Consider the following 22,567-nt stretch of genomic DNA (forward strand, 5'->3'; position numbering starts at 1 on the left):
ATCAGACCTTTTATTCAAAGATAATATTCAGGACTGGAAATTTGGATACACTATGTTAATGGAATCAGCTATCGCTCACTCAATAAATATGGATCAAAATAGCCTAAATCACAATACCTATCATCCCTGGTACTTAAAAATTTTACAAATACCTTCTGTACAACCTTATATAATAAAATCAACTAACTTCAACGTGAAACAGCTAATTTCACAATTACGTCTAAATAAATATTGCCTTTATATCAATAATGTCTATATTGACCCGTCAAACAACCACTGCCCATGGTGCAAATTCGATAACTTTTTAATTTAACCCTTACTTCAGAAATGTGAATCTCGCTCTAAGGTACGTCACTCTTTCAACATTCCTCGAATACTCCAAAGTGATTTATCCCAAGATTATAGACATTCTCTAAATAACCTAAATAAAAATGATCTCTATTCTCTGTATAATTATTTCATTAAGATTACAAAAATGTTGTAAATCTATGTCAGAATGTCTAAATATATCAACATTGTATAACTTCACCATTTTTGTATAATTATATTACTACAGTGGGGTGCCGTCATTGGAAGCGCCGATTCCACCTTTCAATGTCCTTCCCTTGATTTTTATAAAATATAAATTTTCATATTTTAACGTACTTTGAATTAATTAAAATTAATATTTTATTATAACTGCATTATGATCTTTTAAAAATTTCTATACTACATGTGAAAAAAACGATAAGATTGCTATTGTATAATTCGAATAATTCAGTGGCGGAAAGAATGTCGAAACCAGGTCAGTTTCCAATCAGCCAGATTATATTGGCATTGGCACATGCGGTTTACAGAGCACCAACCTCACCGGTTTAGCTGGTAGAAGCAACACACGGCGTAAAGCTTCAATTTATATCCCGGACCGGTTGTGGGCTGTTAGCCGCCTGCCTGCTAGATATTCGGCCGCTTCGCCGATTATGTGAATCACGAGTAGACTACATCAACGGCAGGGCAATTCCTGGCCAGCGGCCAGCTACGGCTGGCGAAAAGTTTCTATCCGGCCCGCGAGATCTTTAATAGATTATTAAATCGGAAATATAACTAATTAATAGTTATTTTTCAATTCTTTTTTTTTTTCGAAACGATAAGAGAAATAAATGTAGTAATTAACTATTTATTTATTTATTTCATATTTGCAGACTAAAAAAATTAATAGTCACAAGAAAACGTCAATTAACTACTACGGCCCGCGGAAATAACGTAAAATTTATTCTGGCCTATGTTATAAAAAGATTGCCACCCTCATACTAGATTTATAACTTAACCCAACCGATAGGAATTTACTGGCATGTTTTTATGATAGTTCTGTATAGTTGATAGGAGTTTTTAAAAAATCCATTAAAATATTTGATATATTTATTTTGCGTTATTCCTCCCCATCTTATATTACTTACGGATTTTCAATGTTAAACCGGTGATATTACGATTTAGTATGTCCCATCTGTAAGGGGATGCAGAAAAAACGTGTACAATTCTAGTACAGTGTTAAAAAATTAACTGTTACTTTCGCAGCATCATTTACAACCAAATTTAATAAATGAGAGACGTACAATGGTACAAAAAAAGCTCTAGAATTTATTTTCTTTAAATTTACGATTTATGTATCGGTTGTCACAAAGATTTCTTTCCACTTGCTTTCCCAAGACTACAAATATTCAAGTACAAAGTAACCGGTTTCGACTTATTTCTACTTAAGTAGTAGTTAAATAATTAAGCGATCAGGGAATTAGAAACATATATAAAACCCGATGAAAGAGCCGAAATTTTACTTTAAACCAGAAGCTTAACCGAACCAATCTCTTGCCGAGTACAGTGGGGTCTGATCTCTCATAATATTAGATGTAATAAAGTCAGAAATTTTTTCCACTTTAATGAGAGTGACTGAAAAGTTGTAAATTTTGGAAATTTCCGTGAACACTCGAGTCCTAAAACGAATTAGTTAGAAAACGAACGACAGACAATCTTTTAAGTTTAACATATTTAGATTTTTACAGCTATGGTGAGAAACGTTTAAAATCTACGACACCCTGTCGCGTTTTTTGAGATATACTAGTAATGCGACAAAAGAGGCATTTGACATTGACCAGTATTGGCACCCTCGGGATTTGCCACGCACACACCTACCTGGACCGTCTCTAATTCCATTCTATTAGCCACTTGTAGGGAGCTATTTCACTAACTTGTAAGTGGATTGTTTTAAGATTTAAAAAGTAAAAAATATTTTGTTATTTTTATGTAGGTTTCTTATCAAAGTTATATTTAATTATAAGTTTCTTTAAAAGTATATTTATACAATTGAAGAATTTTTTTACTAGGCATGTATATTCATCGCACATTTTGTTTTACTAAGTAATTTTTGTTTATAATTTTAATTTTAGCCCTTATATAATGGCTAGTGATTCAAAAAATTATTTTAAAAAAGTTTTGGTTCAAGACCATATAACGAAAAAGTGAACATTATTAAAAGAGAAAGACCAATGCCTAAATTAAATATAAATACGTCGACAAAAAAATTTCGACATTTTCACGATAAAATTTATGACGAATGACGATTCTTTCGTAAAATTGAAGCATTTTGGAAATCAAAGCAGAATAGAATTTAACATTGGTAGACAATATAAAATAAATATTGAAAATTATAACGAGATAATTACGATTAATAGATATATCTAAATTAATAGATGTTATATGTTTTTTCTCAAAGCAAGAATTGGCATTTAGGGGCCATAGGAAATTTATTGAATCTAATAACGGAGGTAATTATATTGAATTTTCTTATTTATTAAGTACGTCGGATAATCTATTAAAAATACATTTAACCTTCGTCACGCGCCTAGTGCCGATTCGGCACCAATCGATTTTTAATTAGTTCGTGTAAAAATTCTAATTGTCCGAAAAATCTGAAAAAATTATTACCTGTCTAATTTTTCTTCAATTTTATGATGCGCTATTCATTTTTTGCTTAAAGCGTTCCGTTATTTTTAATTAATTATTGGTGCCAAATCGGCACTATGGCGCGCGTTATCTCGGATTTCAATTTTCAAATTTCCCGCCAGTTGTTGTTACTAAAAATAGCCGCAGCGGTGGCGCGCGCGCGCGCTTCTTTGTTTATAATGGCGTTATTTTAAAGTGAATTACTTCTAATAAACTGAAATTTGATCAGAAATAATTTAAATTTTTCCATTGGTATTTTTAAATGTTTTTATAAAGTTTTATGACATCATCACATTTTTCTAAGTGAAAGTAAACAATTTGTTAGCCATTTTACTATCAGCTGATAGAAAGGGGAGTTTTTGAAAACAAAGTAATAAAGCGATTAGTAGTTTCTTCTTTTTGACAGTTGAGGACTAGCGAGTCTATTATTTTTGCTAGAAAAAACAAGCTTTACTACTCTGAGGTTAAAAATAATACAATTTCGTGAAATTTAATAAATCTGATGTCAATAAATAAAATTATTTATAGTGAGTTGATGTTTTTTAAGTTTAATTTTTGCATTTACAAATCAAATTACAGAAAATATAATAAAAATTTCATTTTTTATTACACCAACGAGTATTTTATTCTGTTAGATAGTAGAGAAATCGAGGATGTAATGACATTTTTATGACCATCACGCGATTGTTTTTTCTTCTCCCCGGCCATGCTGTTTTTGCGTTTTATATAAATTTTGTCGTTGATACAAGCGTCCAAGTCGAAGTTCAATCTTTCTATTTGACATTTAACACCTATGATCAAGTCACACCTGCGACTTACGTTGTTTATTTCGTACCTTCACGACATATTGATGTTACACAGTCCTTTTTCTAGAGAAATTTTTCTATTTCTCTTACGTTTTGCGAGGTATTTGGACCCTGTCTGGAATCTCACATGTACAATAGTACACATTTCAATAGACGATATAAAAAATCGCTTGTAAAATACATATGAACTATGCACATAAAAATGTAGCATCGAAAATGTTAAGTTTTATAAAATACATTTTTTCCCCTATATTTTGTCTTTCATGAATTGGAATATTCTTTTATTGCTGTTGGTTTAATACTTATAGATCATATGGGTTTTATGAGGGTTTTTTTTTTTGTTTGCCGTCTTTTCAAATATGTATTATTGTTCTAAGAATGTAAATAAACTTTCAAATAAATGGTATAACTCTAGTACCTGTCTTCAGATGAATCCAGAAATGGAATGTTTTAAAATTTTCAATTTTTGCCGTAAAAACACTGAATGATAGGTAAAATAATAATTATAATTACTTAAATAAATAAAAATTTTATTGGAACTACTGTCATAAAACTTCGTAAGATGATACCAAACTACAAATAAATAAAATAAATCAATCTCCTGTCAAATTGTATTTTTTTAAATTAAAACTTCGATTCCCAAACAAGGTTAGGCTTGGTCTAGGGCAGTAATTATTGAGTCACGTGACAGAAAAGGGAGCTTACAAAAAATTTACCAAATAAGGAACCCTATTCACATATTTCCATATTTGGTAAATTTTAGTCCTCTCCCTTCTCTGTCACGTGACTTTTTACTCTGATACTATATAAGTGCAGTTTTTTCGCATTAGCTCGTCATTGTTTTTGTTGCTGTTTTTGGTTTCGAGTATAGTTCTTCTTTTTTACGATTGTGTTAAAACAGCGCTATGGATAAAAGTAATTTTTACTTGCTTTCATCTTCGGAGATAACAGAGATGATTGAAGATGATGATGATGTTTTTTCTTCGGAGGAAGAGGATGATATTTTGGAGCAGCGAAAATCGGACTCTGAATCTGAACAATCTTGTTCAGACCTAGACGAGGTTAGTACTTCTGGTTCATTTTTTATGGGTAAAGACCGTGTAACTAGGTGGAATAAGGAAATGCCCCTTCAAACTCAGAGGAGAGAGAAAGAAAATATTATAACTCATTTGCCTGGCCCAAATGGAAGAGCAAAGTTCGTCAAAACACCTTCGGAATGCTGGAAGTTATTTTTTGATGACGATATATTAAATCATATTGTCGAAAATACAAATAAGTATATAGAGAGAATAAAAGAAAAATTTAGCCGCGAGCGTGATGCCATCTCAACAAATATTTGTGAAATAAAAGCTTTTATAGGAATATTGTTTGCATGTGCGGTGATGAAATTAAATACAGTAAATTTGCGAGATATTTGGACCTCCGATGGTTTCGGAATAGAAATTATAAAACCTGTGATGTCAGAGAAAAGATTTAGTTTTCTAATAAGAGCGTTAAGATTTGACGATAAAGCTACTAGAAATGATCGTCGTAATACTGACAAACTCGCTGCGGTGCGAGATTTTTTTGAGAAATTTGTTACTAATTGCCAAAAGAATTATTACCCATCGGAATATTTAACTATAGACGAGATGTTGGAGGCATTTAAGGGCAGATGCCAATTCCGGCAATATATTCCAAGCAAGCCGTCAAAATATGGGATAAAAATTTTTGCCTTGACAGATTCAAGGACTTTTTATAGTAGCAACTTAGAAGTATATGCGGGAATGCAACCGCAGGGCCAATATTTCACAAGTAATTCTCCTAAAGATGTTGTGTTAAGATTATGTAAACCCGTAGCAGGCTCTGGAAGGAATATAACATTTGATAATTGGTTTACGAGTTACGAACTTGCATTAAAATTATTAGACATAAAGCTGACGTCAGTCGGTACTTTAAAAAAAAATAAAAGAGAAATACCGCCAGAGTTCATTACTTCGAGAAACAGAACTGTATTCAGTAGCATGTTTGGATTCCAAAAAAAGTGTACTTTAGTTTCATATTCTCCCAAAAGAAATAAAGTAACTCTCTTACTATCAACTTTACACCACAACAATAGCATTGATTCTTCAACCGAGGAAAAAAACAAACCCGAAATCGTAACGTTTTACAATCTTACAAAGGGAGGCGTCGACGTTGTTGATAAACTGGCGTCACGTTATAATTGCGCAAGATACTGCCGACGCTGGCCCCTTGTTATTTTTTATAGTTTGCTAAATATTTCGGCCGTAAATTCTCATGTCATTTATTATCTGAATAATAAACTTCCACAAAATCAACGCAGAAGACACTTCATGAAACTGCTATCGATCGAACTAATGACTCCGCAATTAAAATTACGTGCACAAAAAGAAAATTTACCCAGAAACATTAGAACGGCAGCCCTTCAATTCTCTAAATTGCAACATGAAACATCAGAATCGGAATCAGAATCAACAACAGCATCAACAGGGACATCACCGGCATCAACATCAGTAGCATCCACATCTGCGGCATCCACATCTGCAGCATCAACATCACGGAAGCGATCATCCTGTTCTGATTGCGGTTATAAAAAAGGCAGAAAGACGACAAATAAATGTTTTCGATGTAATAAATACATTTGTGGTGAGCACTCACATAATTTATGTAAGTCATGTATAGAAAGTTCAGAAAGAACAATAGAATTAGAAAGTTAATACTATATGAACGTATTCATTTTTTATATTACCTATTTTTCTGTATTTCTTTTATTTTCTGGGTTAGGCATAAGGGGTTGCTTTCAGTGACTTGCAAACAGGACCTTTTGAATATTGTCCAACAAATGAACGATATTTATAGATATATATATCAATAAAAATTGTTTATTTGTTGAATACTGCATCTAAAAAATCCTGTTTGCAAGTCACTGAAAGCAACCCCTTATGCCTAACCCAGAAAATAAAAAATTAACTTTTTTTGCATACGTTAATTATAATTCTTGCAATACAAGATGTACATAAAATTTTAGCATTGTATAATGTAAAATGTATAAACGAATAATAGAAATGAATATTTAAATGTATAAATAAATAATATATAATATAATTTTATCTGTATTACCAATTTATGCTGTTTATCTTAATTATTATTTATATAACTCTTGTATTGAAAGTAGAATAGATGTAAGCAAGAGACGAGATAATTGACATCTAGGCGTTAAGTGTCGCCTGGATGTCAATTTTCTCGTCTCTTGCTTATTCAGAGATCGGCGTGAAGTCCACCATCGTCAGGATTATTATAGATCTAATAGAATAGATGTAAAAAACATTTTGGTATAGTATAAACATTTTTTTCTATTATATTTTTGTTCCGTTTTTTTTATTTTTTAAATACACTCAGTAATTAATATATATTATTCCTATATAGATTTATTAATTATAATAAACATACACTATTTAATATTATATGAAAATAACACTTTTTAATTAACATCTGAAATGAAGAAGTAATTGAATCGAGTCCCATCGCCATCTTTAATAACGCGCGACAGTAATTAATTGATTCTGAGCGCTTCGCGTTGCATCAATTTAAATAATTTATAAAAATTAAAATTATAAATATGTTTATAAAATAATTGACGATATCTGTTCGTAATAGTATTGTAAAACACACTGTACTTATAGTTTAGCATTTCTGATAAATTTTAATAAATATCTGAATTTTCGTATATTTTATATATAAAAATCGAAGAAAAAAACATAAATTTGTAAAACTTAATAAAAAAAATATCTACAACTTCATAACACATATAAGTATGAGAATCCATCAAAAAAAGATAGTTAATAATAATTAAAATTGAGAAAAAAAATAAAACTTTCAAGGTAAGGTAATTTCTGTGGTAAAATGTGAGGTAAGCGATCACGTGACGCCCGTCTCCCCATCTTCTGTAACCAAAACGGACGAGGTTGAAATAAAAGCCTAATCACCAGTAGAACTAAAAACAAACATCGGCGCGTGCCTAGAGCAATAAACTTGAACAGGAGCGAAGATGAAACACGACACTTTGTAATTTATGCTAATTACCTTCTAATATTAAAAAATTAAAATCATCAATAAATTATGATGAAATTAAAACTTTTTTGACTGAATTCGATTACAAACATATTAGTAAACTGGATTAAAGTAAAAATACCCGTTTTCCGATGTTAAATTTTTATTAATTAATTTTTTAAATTGGTGCCGAATTGACCGAGCGCGCGTGATTTCGATTTGACTGAGCGCGCGCGTGACGAAGGGTTAAGAAGTATTACGGTTCTTTACTGGTTTATCGAACAAACGAATACGAACGGGCCCTAACGCGCAATTAATTGATTGCCCCTGTAAATCGGCTTCCTACAGAAACACAGCTTCCCTGTCATCAAATGTCACAGCACATCACTGTATTACTGTGTTTGTTAAAATAACTGTTTTTATTTATGCTAATAACGAAACAATATAAAACCAATGTATAAAAACGGTTAAATATTAATAACCTAGTTTATGTTTTAATAATAAAAACATTTATAAGTCATTTTTGTACAACCCCCTGCAACAGGGATAATTTCCTTTTTGTGAATAAAAATTTATTATTATTATATTGTAGTACTTCGTAAAGCTTACATTTCAATTTAATAAGTATTATTTAGTTTGGAAACATTAAAATACATCATTATATAAAAAAATTACATAAAACTTTATATTTTAGTATAATACAATTTACAAAATGAAAAGTTTGTATATCGTAATATTACGAAAAAACTAGATCGAAACGTACAAAGTAAACTTATTTACTTACATTCAGTTTATTATACAACCGTCGATACGCTTGCCTTCATCATTTTCTTCAAACAAAATTCGAAAACTTCAATTAATCTTTTAAATATTTTAAGCGCCATTACTATTCGAATGATGTACTTTTATATCAAGACTGAATTTTAGATAATTTATTAATGTGAATAGAAATATCACTGAAAAATATTTTCGATATAATCACTAGGCCATAATAATCACGACTAAATGGTTAAATTATAAATTTTTTTAACATTTTCTGATCGAGTAATACATAATAATTTTTTTATGTTAGTCTTCTCCTATTCTACGTATACTTTTTATATTCACATCCATTTAGTTTCATCTAATTACACTTAAAAAGTAAAAAAATATACTAACAAACTAATTTGCTAATAAAGGGACTACTTGCTAATTGAACTTTGTATTTTTCTTTGATATTGTTGTATAGTCCCGACCAAAATTCTTGTCTATCAGTCGATCGACAGCGCAGCTCCGGAAATTGATCACTTGATAAGCCAGGACGTCCTACTTGTTAGCAAAGGCGTTTCAGGTGGACTGGTTCGATTTGCGCCATAATAGGGGTGAGGAAATCGAGCTGGCAGAGCTTAATTGTGCAGTCAAGCGTGCTGCAGGTTGACATTACTAATCTATCATCGCTTGCCAAATGCTGGGTACGAATCATCGGTCGTTTGTTTTTTTTTAATTGTAAATTTCTGCCACTGATTAGCAAAAATTATGATTTTATCTGTTATTTTTATACTTTTCTTTTTTATAACGTTTTATTTACGTTTATTTCTTCGTAATTTGAGACTATACAGCTTTAAAATAAACAGATCACGTTTCACTTGCCAATCAACTATCTCTATTGACATCGGTTTCTTTGTAATCGGAGAAGAATAGATCCTGGGTCAATTTCAAGTGTTTATTGCTTTTGCAGTAATCTGAGTAGAGCGGGAGAAGTCACTTAATAAACTGCCAAGTGTTTTATTACCCCTTAAACAACTCCTTCCCACTTGTTATTCTTAGTAATCAGAGAAGAGTAAATGGTGTGTCAAGGTCAGTAAAAGTTAATTACTTTAGCAACAGGGTGTCATATGAGCTGCAACCCACTCCTCACCCTTAATGACAACAACGAGCTAGGTGTTTCATTACTATGTAAACAAAAACTCCTTTCCCTGTCAGAAGTGAGTCAAATGTCAAGGCTACTGTTTGATTGTATTGAACAGAATGCTGTCCTTGATATTTACGAAACATTTTGTCAGAACTGTTTACTTTTAATACCTTTCTTGTAATTTATTTCCGCCTCGGTTATAAAATTGTTTTTATCATGTTTTAAATCTGCGCGTTTTATAATACGTTTGTATAAAGTAACGAATTAAAATTGAAATGCACATTTCGTTGTTTCATAAAATATTTATTTATTACACAGAGTTCAAGTTTGCAAAAATGTTTCCATATCTTTACATCTTAGTTATTACATATCTATAAATAAAATATATCGCCATATTATAAACAGATCTTATTGAATTCAATTTGTTTTATTTTATTGTATTTATATTCATATTATATTCGAATTCACTTTTTTATAATTTGTAAATATGCACGTATCAAATTATATTTCATTTGTTTAATTCTATACTACTTATGTAAAAACTATTTTTATATCATTTAATTTTTTTTATATGTTTTTAATTAGTTTTTTAAGCGAATGCGACATAACCTACGAATGGCAGCTTCCCCGCATCACATTGTTGCAGGGATAGCTTCCCCGCATCAAAATGTTGTCATAGTGAGAATCGATTTATAAAACTAACGTTTCTTTCTACACGATATTGCCAATCATTTCATTTATTGCGTGTTTATAAACAGCAGAAATATATTAAAAACAACAGTTTTCCAAAAGTAAATTTGTTTCTAAGAATAACTTAAAATAAATGTTTATAACAAAGTAACTGGTTTTCCCATTAAAAAAACGTGTCCTGAAAGCATGATTTAGCCGTTATTCACTTTTCACGTAAATCCCAGTACAATTACGTTTTGTAAACTTAAATAATTTTAAAGTAGACGATTTTATTATAAACTACGAAATTCTTCATTTTTAATAACGTAATTTGAACTAAAAATTAAAAGACAAGAAATGTGTAGATTAGATTCTTAACAACTCTGCCGTAAAATTTTTGAAGTGTTCCACCACTACGAATATAAAAGCGACGTCCGACAAGTAGTTCAATCAGTTCTACCTACCTAAGGCGCCTTTGGAAATTGTAACTGGTGTTACTGGTAACTGCTGGTAGTTACCAAGACGTTTAGAAATGGTTCCTAAATAACCAACTGCGTTTAAAAATCACTGTTATAATGTCACCAATTGTTCTGCGGTACTTACCGATGTAAGCCTGTGTTCCGCAGAATTTTTAAATTGTTAAAAGTGGACCGTGACGAAAAAAACGTTGAAAATCACTAATGTAGACAGCCATTTGTTTTTAAACAATATTCCAAAATTTTTGTTTCGTTTGCTTAGTAGGTATTAAATAGACATTTCTTTTCTTATATGTGGTGGATTCTGCCAAGACAAAAATAATGGCGTCCGAGTAAAATATGAAGTTCTCGACATATTTAAAATGGATCAAGTAGGTATTTAAATGCGATTGTTGGTTTGCCGTTTTTTTACTATGTCAATTAAATTTATTTATACAGATTAAAAATGATTATTTATAATGCTAATTATAGAAAAAATCGAACTTTCATTAAATAAACAATGCAGAAAATAAACAATGGTGCACAGAAAATAATATTACGAAAATTTTGCTAATTGACCGATAATAGATACGTAGTCAAATTTTACATTTTAATGTTAGAAATAAATGAAACTTTAAAGAAACAAACGGCTGCTTATAAAACCGTTTAATTTGTTTTTGAAACAAAGAATACAGCATTTTGAATATTCATGAAACATTTAAATAAAATACAATTAAAATTGTAAAATATAATTTGAAACATTTTTAATAAGTTAAAAGTGAATATCGATCAATGTTTTCTCCAATGAAGGAAGTCCGTGGGTTTTCATAGTGAAATCAATTTGTTACATTCTTAGAACACTACACTAAAATACATTTCGGTCATTCGTGGTTGCCCTATGCAGCGTGTGAGTATTTTACAGTATTATATTTAAAATTTAAAATAACACTTTATAATAGTTATATATATGAACACAACATAACCGTTATAAAAGTTGTACAATAGACATTAGTTAACTCGGTCAGTGAGAGAAAAATCGATATATGAAGGTTTCGGTAACAATCCAGATTTTGCGCAATGGTAGCTTCTCAACATTATTAATATGATATTTCGTTAATCTTAATGATTTGTTATAATTATATATATAACTATTATATAAATACAATATAACTATTAAAAATGATACAATGGATAGATAATAGTTATCTCGAATCAATCAGGAAACGAAATTCAGTTTTCGATTTATGGAGCTTTTCGTTAAAAACGAAGATTCTGTGCAACTGTGCAAGATTTATTGCTGATCAGTAATAAACTATTCATACAATATTTTTGTTACACTTATTAAATGAAATTTCGAGACAATGTCAATGTCTCGGTGTTGTTTAAAATTTCGAGAAAGCTGAATCGAGTAGTTTAAAAAGTTTACGAAAAATGCGTTTATGAGTAATTTGTCCATTCATTTCTTAGTGAATTTTTTATAAAAATATACTTTTTTTAATGTCTGAGTTTTCGCCTGGAATCCATCTCTTTTATAAGTTTTTCTCACGAAAAAACGCTCTACAATCTTTGTTTATAAAATTTTGCTGCATAAGCTTAAATTTCTACGTAAACTGAGACTTTCAAATAACGTTCTTAAAAGTCTAATCATTTGTTATAGGCGTAAGCTCATTTGAGAAATCAACAATCAAATAAAACTGAAAAAGATTGTTGGAAAAAATTACGTTAGATCGGAAGTCATAGTGTTTAGGTCAGATACGCTGTGTGGAAGCCATTAGCCCATTTCAGCCGCCACGTGATATAATGATTATTTTTGAGATACGTGGTTCTAATGCTTTATACAAAATTTTCGGTCAGTGTATTCAACATAATAAAGTTAATTATTTTATATAAATTTCGGTTTTTTAGGGTTCATGAAACTACTTTACCAAATCCTATTGGGGCGAAACAGTTTCAAAAGTTTAAGTTATGATGTTTGACTGTGTCTTAATCCATATGTTCGCCATTTTCTCTGATTCGAATCAATCAGTTTTCACTTGACGTAAACTTAAAACGAGTGTATAAAGACTGTTCCAATGTAAATACATATACAACATTATATAGATATTCATTAACCCGACGTCTGATAATCTATAATTATCGGATAATCTGGCATCCTCTAAAAAGTTGTCAATAATCCGGAATTCTTTTACTACTTTACCGCGTGCTATTATTCTTACCATGTGTTGGTTACTATATTCTATCATTTTTGCACAATACACTATATGTCTACAAAATTTTATAAGCAAAATAATCTTCGTTATCGTTGATTTTATGCAGTATCTGTTTCATTATCTTTTTATAGATATTTACAATTATTTTTTACAACTTACCCTTCACTGCATTATTTTCGGACTGATTATAGAGTATACACTGGTGTGCTCTGGTACTAAAATTTACACAAATGTCTGAATCATTCAGATTGTATAACACATATTCTTGGAAAATACAAAAGGGTAAGTTAAAGTAGCTACAAACCAGTCCTAAAACTTGGTAGGAAAGTGTCTTCTCGGTAGCCATTCTGCTAGGAACTGCCTGTTACTTAGTAACACGAGAAAAAGACTAAACTAATAGATTAGAGTCTGAAAAGACTCTAATCTATTAGTTTTGTGCAACAAGTGAAAAAGTATTATTGTGGTCTTGAATATGATGGACTAATTAACTTCTACCGTATGTGATACATACGGTAGAAGATACATACATATGTATCACATACAAACGGTATGTAATACATACGGTACATATACACAATGCAATATTCATATGTATAATCCAATATCCATGTCTCCATATATTTTTATATTTGAACGTTCTGTAAACATTCTTGTAAATTATTTTTTTGTTTAAGTTACAAAATCACACCATAAAAATATCGCCATTCACTAATATTTTTTTTATATCTTTAAATAATTAAAGTATTGTTTATGATCTTACTTTATTTTTATGTAGAACAATATTTGACATGATACTTCAATTGGAGCTAAGTTTTGTACTGATTTCTTGTTGTAATTGGTATTATTGTAACCGTTCTCTTGAGAGTAAGTATTTTTTACATTTTTCAACTATATAAAATGAAATTTTCTTTTCATTAAAAATGATAACTTATAGAATAAAAATCTGACTTTTTGGGTCAATTACTGCAGTGTGTCTTTATCTTTTATATTAGAAATTATTTGTGTATTATGGATATGTTATTTTATTATAATGAATATCTATATAAATAACTCTTTTTATTTAGAGTAAATATTATATTATTCTAAATATGAGACTTAATGATGATGTGGTAGAATTATACAATGTGCTAGGTAATATTGCATGTGATAGACAATGTACTAGTTAACATGCTTTATCTGAAATATGTCTCGCATGATGCTTTATAATTTGTTCGAATTAAATAATATTTCAGATAATGTGCAATGAAAATTCTAATAGGATAAATGCATACTGCAATAAATCCAGAGTGCAATAAGTCACAATAATTACATATTTCGAAGATAAGTAAAAATAGAAAATATATATATATTTTAAATATTGTAAACGTAACTAGCTGGTTTGTGTGATAATTTTATTAATAATTGTAAATTTTTGTGCAGTGAAATTTGTTTTTGTGCGGTTTTTTTCTGTGCGATTTTTAAATGTGCGATTTGTTTTGTGCAATTTTTTGTGCCTTATATGAATATTTCAATCAAATTGAAACATAATTGATTTCTGTAAAATTTTTTAAAACTCTATTAGATGTTTTATATAACATTAGCAGCTTTTGTCATTTTTTATTTAGTAAAATTTTTTTCTCATACGTTTTTTTCGGTTCCCTCTCATTTTAATAGCATAAAAATTATAAATATTATGTTATATTTGACCAGATGCAGAAAGTTAGCTCCCCCAGCTTTAGAATGCGGGTGTGAAATTTTACTCCTTGTTAAATAAAATAACACCTCCTGCCGCTATATTTATCAAATAAAATCATGTTTATGATTATTTTTAACTTTTTAATGTTAGATTCGTATTTAAGTGGAAATAATTAATTAATATAAAAAATAAAATTTTTAGAAAATTTTTTCCTATTAAGGATGGCAGAAAAAAGCCCAAGGAGTTAAAAAAGCAATTCCTAGTTATTTTGTACGGTTTTGAGTTATGTTTTACGTGAGCCTTTTTTATGCGGTCCCTATTAACTGCATAAAAAAATATATTTTTAATTGTGTTGCGAAAATTATTTTTTAATAGCCACTCGTGAATTTTCGTGCGATTTTTTTATGCGGTCCTTATCCACTGCACAAAAACAGGTTTGAGTGTATATTTACTATATGTTATATTAATAAATCTTTTTTAAGTAAACTGTAATTTAATATTTTGGAATAATTTACTTCATATTCTTTATTTTACTTTCGCTAATGTAAGATTATTTAAAAAGTTATATGTTTTGTTAAGGTATTGCTGTTCAGTAGGAATTTTAAAATAACTGATAATTCAGAGAAATTATAATTCATTTAATATTTGTTAAAAATAAAAATTATTTGTAGTTCAAAAAACAAATAAAAACTACTTTGATTTAATCCGACTTCGAGGGACTGTACACGGTAGATAGACCAACTAATAATAAAACAAATCTCCTGAACTATTATTATTACCAGCTTTTTTATTACTGTTATTTTTTTTAATTGATATACTCCAGATGCATTTCGCTTAACTTGGTAAGCCTCTTCAGTGAATACATCAAATTATCGTTCACTCCGCTTCTTTTATGTCAAGTAAATTTCTCCCAGCATGCAGAGACATTCACCCCGGTATTTAAATTTATAACATTTGCATGCGCGATGATGCAAAAATGCTCGATGATTCGTCTTTCGATACAATTTGTTTTTTTATATTGTATTTTTACAATTCTATTATTTATATTACAATTAAATTCATTACAATGTAAAAACCACGCTGATTCCTTCCTTTTCAATCTGACTGCTACCTCCTGTTTTTCTACTCTTACTTCGAGCCTTCGTCCCTTTTCTCAGATGTAATAATTTAGACTCCAACAGGTGCATGACAATCTATAAACTACTCCTGCAGTTTTAAGTTGGTCTCCAGACACATTTCTACCGCTATTATTTATAAAGTTAACCACATTTGATATCTTGTTTTTTCGATTGGCAACTGTACATATAGAACAATTTTTAAAAATTAGTTTATATTTTTCAAATAGCTTAATCACATAAGGAAATTTTACATAACTTATATTTTTTACTTCATTTTTTACATTAAATCTTTAATTGATATATGAATTATGCCACTTACTGAAAATATTCCTAGCGTAATCATTTAACATAAATTTTTTATAACGTCTTATTTTTATATCTCTATCTTCCTGCAAAGTTGTTCTGTTGATAATTATTAATCTTATAATAATTACGTTCTTTTTATTCTTTATCGGACAATCAGATTTGTAATTTATAGTATTTTTAATATTGCATGGTTTTTCGTATTTACGAAATAACATTCTTTTTTCCTCCCTCTATATAACTACGTCTAAAAACTTCATTTTCTGTTGTAATTCCTCTTCGCTTGTAAATTTTATGTCTTTATGTAGTCTGTTAGCATGGTCTTCAATATCTTTAGTGTCGGGTGGAATCGTGTAAACACGATTGCCGCCCTTTTCTTTTTGGGCTGGTAATGATCATAGTTCCAAGAAGACGGTGGAGGGAGAGACTGACAAAATGTAGACGGGAACACACCGGGTGTTCATCCGACACGTTGCCAACATGTGTGTAGGGCAAAGGTCGAGGCGGGAAGAGGGGAGTGGACGCTCGAAATGTGGGAAAAAGGAGAGAGGGACGCAGGTGGTGGAGTTAGTTCGTTTCGTTACATGATTCGAGGAGTTTGCCCAAGTTACGCTAGTCGGACGATTGGCGAGAGAAGTTTCTCCGATCGTTTTGGACCCGAGCGGACCGTTGAAGCAACAGAATATTTGCAAGGTGCCTTTCCGATAGACCTGAGCAACAGTGTTTTCTAACAGGACACACAGAACTTCATCGGATGTTATTGGCGCACCGGTTCAATCGCCAATAGTGAACACATTGGACGTTTTTGTGAACTTTGCTGGCGCAGCCATGACAGGATTGGAAAAGACCCTTTTTGGGAACACTGAGCTGTGACGCAAGACAATGCAGAAAGCGAACCCAGAAACAGACAGAGCACTGATGGCAATCAGAAACCCAGGTAAACCATTTTACTCTCTTTCACACAGAGATGCCGAAACGCGGAAAATCGCGGGGTTTCAGGGCAAGGGATTGGGACGACGATGAGCCAGGGACGTCGGTCGAGCATAACAGAAACCGACACGAGGATGGGTCGCGAAATAAACGCAGTCCGACCATGGGACGCGGGCCAAACGTGACGAGAGTCCGCTCCAGGGATGAACTCGAAGGGCTTAAGCTGCAGATCGAACTCGAAAAGATCAAGCAGGAAACGGCGAGAATCGAGTTAGAACGGAATAGACAACGTAACGAGGCCTGACACTCTGAGAACAGTGCAGTAAAGGAAAATTTGCACGGAGAGTGAAAGGGGCCCTCCCCAAAATGCCAGAAGGAGCGGAAGCAGTGCCATTGTGGTTTCGTATGGTCGAAATAGTTCTGGAGACCTATGAGGTACCGGAAAAACTGCTGGGGCAAATAGTTCTGAGCGTACTATCGAAAACATGCAAAGCAGCGCTAACAAGATTGTTGGTAGATAAAGTCAGACACTACACCTCCTTAAAGCAATTCATTCTCGAAGAGTTGAGGCTTTCACCTGCAGGATATCTGAAGAAATTCAGGCAGGACGAATGGTATGTGGGGGAAACGTGGCCCCAGTTCGCATCGCGTCTGAAGGACCTGTATGAATACTATGTAGATAGTAGGGAAGTTAAGACGAGGGAAGAACTTATCGAGTTAACGGTGGCAGAGCATTTAAAGACAGTCTTACCCCACAACGCGAGGAAGTACGTAACCTTGCAAAAGGGGAAGGGGTGCAGCAAGCCTGCAGAATTAGCGAAGTTTATCGAGAAGATCGTGGAGGCATCCAGCAGTAATCTGGGAAGCAAGAAAGAGAAGAATAGGAACCAACGGGACCACCAGGGAAAGATGGCGAGAAAGCCTGACTTGGTGACCTGGAATACTAGTGAGCGGACACCCAGGGCTAGCTGTTACTCATGCGGGAAGGCTGGGCACTAGAAGAGAGATTGCCCTAATCGTAAGGCGACTAGCGAGCCCAAACAGGCACGGCTCGTGTCCACGAGCAAGACGCCTGAGACGGAAAACCATTTAGTGGCAGAGAGTAATGGCATACAATCGGCCAGAGGCTGGGGAGTCGCCGAATAGAATTAAGTTAGTATGTAGCAGAAATCGACTGTCGGCTATAGTCGACTCGGGAGCAGAGATTTTTGTCATAAAGGAAGCAATGGTCTCTGAGTCGGTGATGGAAACGAAGGGCAAAATCCAACTGGTTGGAGCCTTTGGTCATCGGGTAAACGCAGTTTTTGGTAACGATCCCAATAGGGTTGTGGGAGAAAGGCAGCCCAGGGTCGCAGGAGCCGGTGAGGGTAACGTGTGCCGTAACAGACAAGTTAAATCGATCCATGGACGCGTTGTTATCAGAAGAAAATTACCGAACGTTGTTAGACCAGAAGAAGAAGCTCCAAGGGAAAGAGGGAAGACACATATGAAACGTATGAATAAAGGGAAGTAATCTCTCCCAAGGAAAAGAACCGGAACCCCACCCAGGTGCGGCGGGCGGCTGAGATGAAGACAAGTGAGGGGGACAGGACAGAACAAATCTGTGGGATGCCCAAGTCCAAGACGATTCGCTCTCCCGATTGTGGGAAGCCACTAAACACAAGAAAGATGGGCTGGTGGTCAATGACAAGATACTTTACCGTCAAGATAGTTGGTTCGGCAGGCCCATGAAACAGGTGGTAGTGCTACAAGAACGGAGGGCAGAGGTTTTGAGTCTAGCTTACAAGACTCCGTGGGGAGAGAACTTATGTAGCCGCAAGACAGCGGGTCGCATTCGTGAGGTATTCTGTTAGCCGGGAATGGCGGCAGATATACAGAGATACTGCCAGAGCTGCCACAGGTGCCAAATAAGGGCGCCGGCACATATTCTGGATAGGACTCCGATTACTCTGCTCACGCGAACCTCTACCTTCTATCAAGTGGTCAATATAGATATGATCAGACCGATAGAGCCCCCTTCTTCCAGAGGTCACTGGTACGCTCTTTGTATGATCGACCTATGCACTCGTTGGCCCGAATTCGAGCCTATGAGAACACTTTCGGCGTAAGCCACTTGTTTGACACTCTTACAGGTGTTTATGCAGACAGGCTTTCCCGAACTTATTTGCTGTGACCAGGAAACTAACTTTACTGCAGGGCTAACACAGGAGATGACTCAGATGTTAGGAGTGCGCAATAGATTTTTTACCTTGGAACACCCACAAAGCAATAAAAGCGTAGAGATGGAATCAGACATTCAAAAATATGCTTTGCCACACCATAGCGGAAAGCAAGAGGAACTGGGACAAGGTCGTTTTTTTTTTCTGCTATTGAACATACAGAGAGGTACCACATGAGGACTACTGGCATATCACCCTGCGAAATGCCTATACAGAAGGGTTCCAGTAGGGCCGCTAGCCATTTTAAAAAGGGTATGGACTGGATCGGTAATGCCACCTGATAGTCTGAAACAACAGAGTCGCGCATACTTGCAGGACCCTAGTGGAGCATATTAAGGCGATTCAGCGAGACAGCAACCAAGCATGCAGATGTAAAACAAAATCAGTATGCGACAAATTATAATTTGAGGGCACGGCCCAAAGAATATAGTATTGGGACAAGGTCCTGGTAAGAAAAACGTATCCTGATAACAAATTTGACGATCGGTGGGAAGAACGTGCCATAGTGGAAAGGCGAGAGCATGAGGGCAGCTACTGAATAAGATTAGAGGACGGTAGGACGAAGTGGGTCCACGTGGACCGACTCAGAAAACACCAAAGGCAAATCTGTGCCATTGGAGTGGTATTTGATTCGAACGCGAGTTTCAAGAAAATAGTGGAGACATAGTCGACACGGCAGTTACACGACTGTGGACGAAAGAGCAGAGAGATTGGGGAGGTTCTGTCACACTTCCCGGCATCGGCACAAGCCGGCGTACGCAAGGTGCTACAGGAATTCCACTCAGTATTCGGGAGTAAGCCGGGAAACCTAGTGATTCACAGGATAACCCTTACCGAGGGGTAGACTTTGAAACAGTCTGCCCCGTATTGGATTTCGCAAGCTTTGCGAAATAAGGTGGATGAGACCATAGGGGAACTTATAGATGCAAAGCTAATCTGGCGTAGCATATCAGAATGCGCTCATCCAATAGTCTGTGTAGCCAAAAAAGGGGGGTGTAATGCGCTTATGCGTGGATTATCGACACCTGAACGCCGCCAAAGTGCCTGATCAATATCCGATGGTTCTCTCCGCTGAATTAGTCTATCAGTTAGCTGAAGCCAGATACATAACCTCGCTCGATCTCTGTAGAAATTACTGGCAGGTGTGGTTAGAGCATGAATGTAAACATTTTACAGCGTTTGTTACACATCGCGGTCAGTATGAATGGGAAGTGAGGCCGTTTGGTCTGAGAAAACACAGCCGTGACATTCCAAAGACTGATGGATTTGGTGTTTGCCCCTTTCAAGGACTTCGCCGTGGCGTACACTGACGACGTGGCCATCTACTTGCGGAGTTGGGAAAAACACCTGACCCACCTCAAAGCGGTGTTAAGGGCATTAAGAGACACCAGACTGACGGTGAATGCCAACAAATGTCAGTTCGCTAGACCGCGCCTTCTATATCTAGGACACATTGTCGGCTCCGGATGACACACGCCACATCCGGAACGTGTTAATGCAATAACCGCTCTAGCTCTGCCCAAGACAAATGAGCAACTCAGGAGATTCTTGGGTATATGCAGATATTATCGGGACTACATTTCAGATTTCGCGAAGTTGACTAACCCTCTCACCAATCTGCTCGCTTGTCGAGCACCGAAAACAATCGAATGAAATCGGGAACTCGAGAGGTCATTTGAGGCAGTAAAGACAAAGCTCGGGCAAGCTCCGTTACTATTCTCTCCGGACTCAGAAAGACTTGTCATCCTAATTACGGACGTTTCGAATCACGCTATCGGCGTCTGTCTGGCACAGTTGTCGCCAGCAGGGCAGGAAAGGCCAATAGCCTTCGCTAGTCGGAAGTTAAAGGGGACGGAGATCCAATGGGCTACCATCGAGAAAGAGGCCTATGCAGTTATCTGGGGCTTCTACAAGTTTAATTACTGGATCTATGGGAAACCAGTCACAGTGGTCACAGACCACAATTCTTTGAAATATCTGACGTTGTCCACACCACAGAGTGCTAAACTTACATGGTGAGCACTCGCGTTTCAAGGTTACGACATGCGGATCGAGTACCGGAAGGGGAAACTACACGGTAACGGTGACGCTCCTTCACGTTTGGAGTTGGACGATGAAGGTCGCATCTCTGTGCGTGGAGGGGGTGAATTTCTTCCCAGATGATCCGGAGAACGGGTCAGTTTAGATTTAACTATTTTTGAATCGTATATTATTACTATGTCATCTACGTATTTTTTGTAATACTTAATACCTTTTAATTTTGATATCTTTTCGTTTATTGTTATCATACTAATGTCAGCCAATTTTCGCGCAATGACCGATTCCACTGCAATTCCCTTTTTCTGTCTGTAGTAAATTGTAAAAAAAACAAGAATAAAAAAGCTGGTAATAATGAAAGTTTAGGAGATTTGTTTTATTATTAGTTTGTCTATCTAGCGTGTACAGTCCCTCGAAGTCGGATTAAATAAAAGTAGTTTTTACTTGCTTTTAGAAAAAGAATAATTTTTATTTTTCAGTATTTTATTGTACACCGATCCAATTGATCTTAATTATTGAATTTATATATTAATATTTGTTATCTATCATTATAATTTTTCATTTTGTAGAGCTTGTTTACAGAAAAACTGTTCTATATTAGCCATTTTTAAATTCTCGTGTTAAAATTTGGATTGTTGTTAGAAAACGTTTTCTTATCAGGAAAATAATATTTTCTGATAAATCTGCAACAAATTTACTAAATCCAGTAATAAATTGGATTAATAACGTGGGTTGAGTTCTTTAAACTTCTGGCAAAAGGTTGTATATAAACAGTTTATTTTTTATTAAAATTTAAATTATCTTTTATTTATGAATAGCTTATATATACGGCGTTACTCGGATTTATAACAGATAAATTTTAAATACATAAAATCGTTATTTTTACGGAAATTGTTTTGAAAAAGAAATTTATTCGAGTATTCGAGTCTTTAAATGTTTCGAATCTAGTTTAATAATTAAAAAAAAAAACAGAAATTGATTTATATATAAAAAATAGAACAATGTTTATAGGTAGTATTTAGCTTAGTGTCGATCCAGGTTCTTAGAAATATCGGTACAAACTTCAGTACTGATCAGTTTGAGGATAAATTTTATTATAAAGGACAAACAAATAAGATTTCATTCATATACATATTTTCAATCTTTTGATATAAGTAATTTTACAAATAAGTAAATTTTTTTTAATTTCAGAATCTATTGAAAGCAAATTCATTTATAACGAATACAT

The 22,567-nt window shown here is 33.7% G+C and overlaps 1 protein-coding gene across 1 annotated transcript; it reads left to right on the forward strand.

The window, feature by feature from the left end:
* Positions 1–4,687: 4,687 nt before the first annotated feature.
* LOC136982527 (piggyBac transposable element-derived protein 4-like) lies at positions 4,688–6,499 on the forward strand. The gene has a single exon (XM_067279022.1). The coding sequence runs from the start codon at positions 4,688–4,690 to the stop codon at positions 6,497–6,499; it is 1,812 nt and encodes a 603-aa protein (XP_067135123.1).
* Positions 6,500–22,567: the final 16,068 nt, after the last annotated feature.

This window comes from Centruroides vittatus, unplaced genomic scaffold, assembly GCF_030686945.1.
Source record: "Centruroides vittatus isolate TY-2023 unplaced genomic scaffold, ASM3068694v2 contig_853, whole genome shotgun sequence".
NCBI classification, from domain to species: Eukaryota; Metazoa; Arthropoda; class Arachnida; order Scorpiones; family Buthidae; genus Centruroides; species Centruroides vittatus.

Excerpts from the sequence above, each read along its gene's own strand:
- LOC136982527 (XM_067279022.1), top strand. The coding sequence starts at position 4,688 with ATGGATAAAAGTAATTTTTACTTGCTTTCATCTTCGGAGATAACAGAG.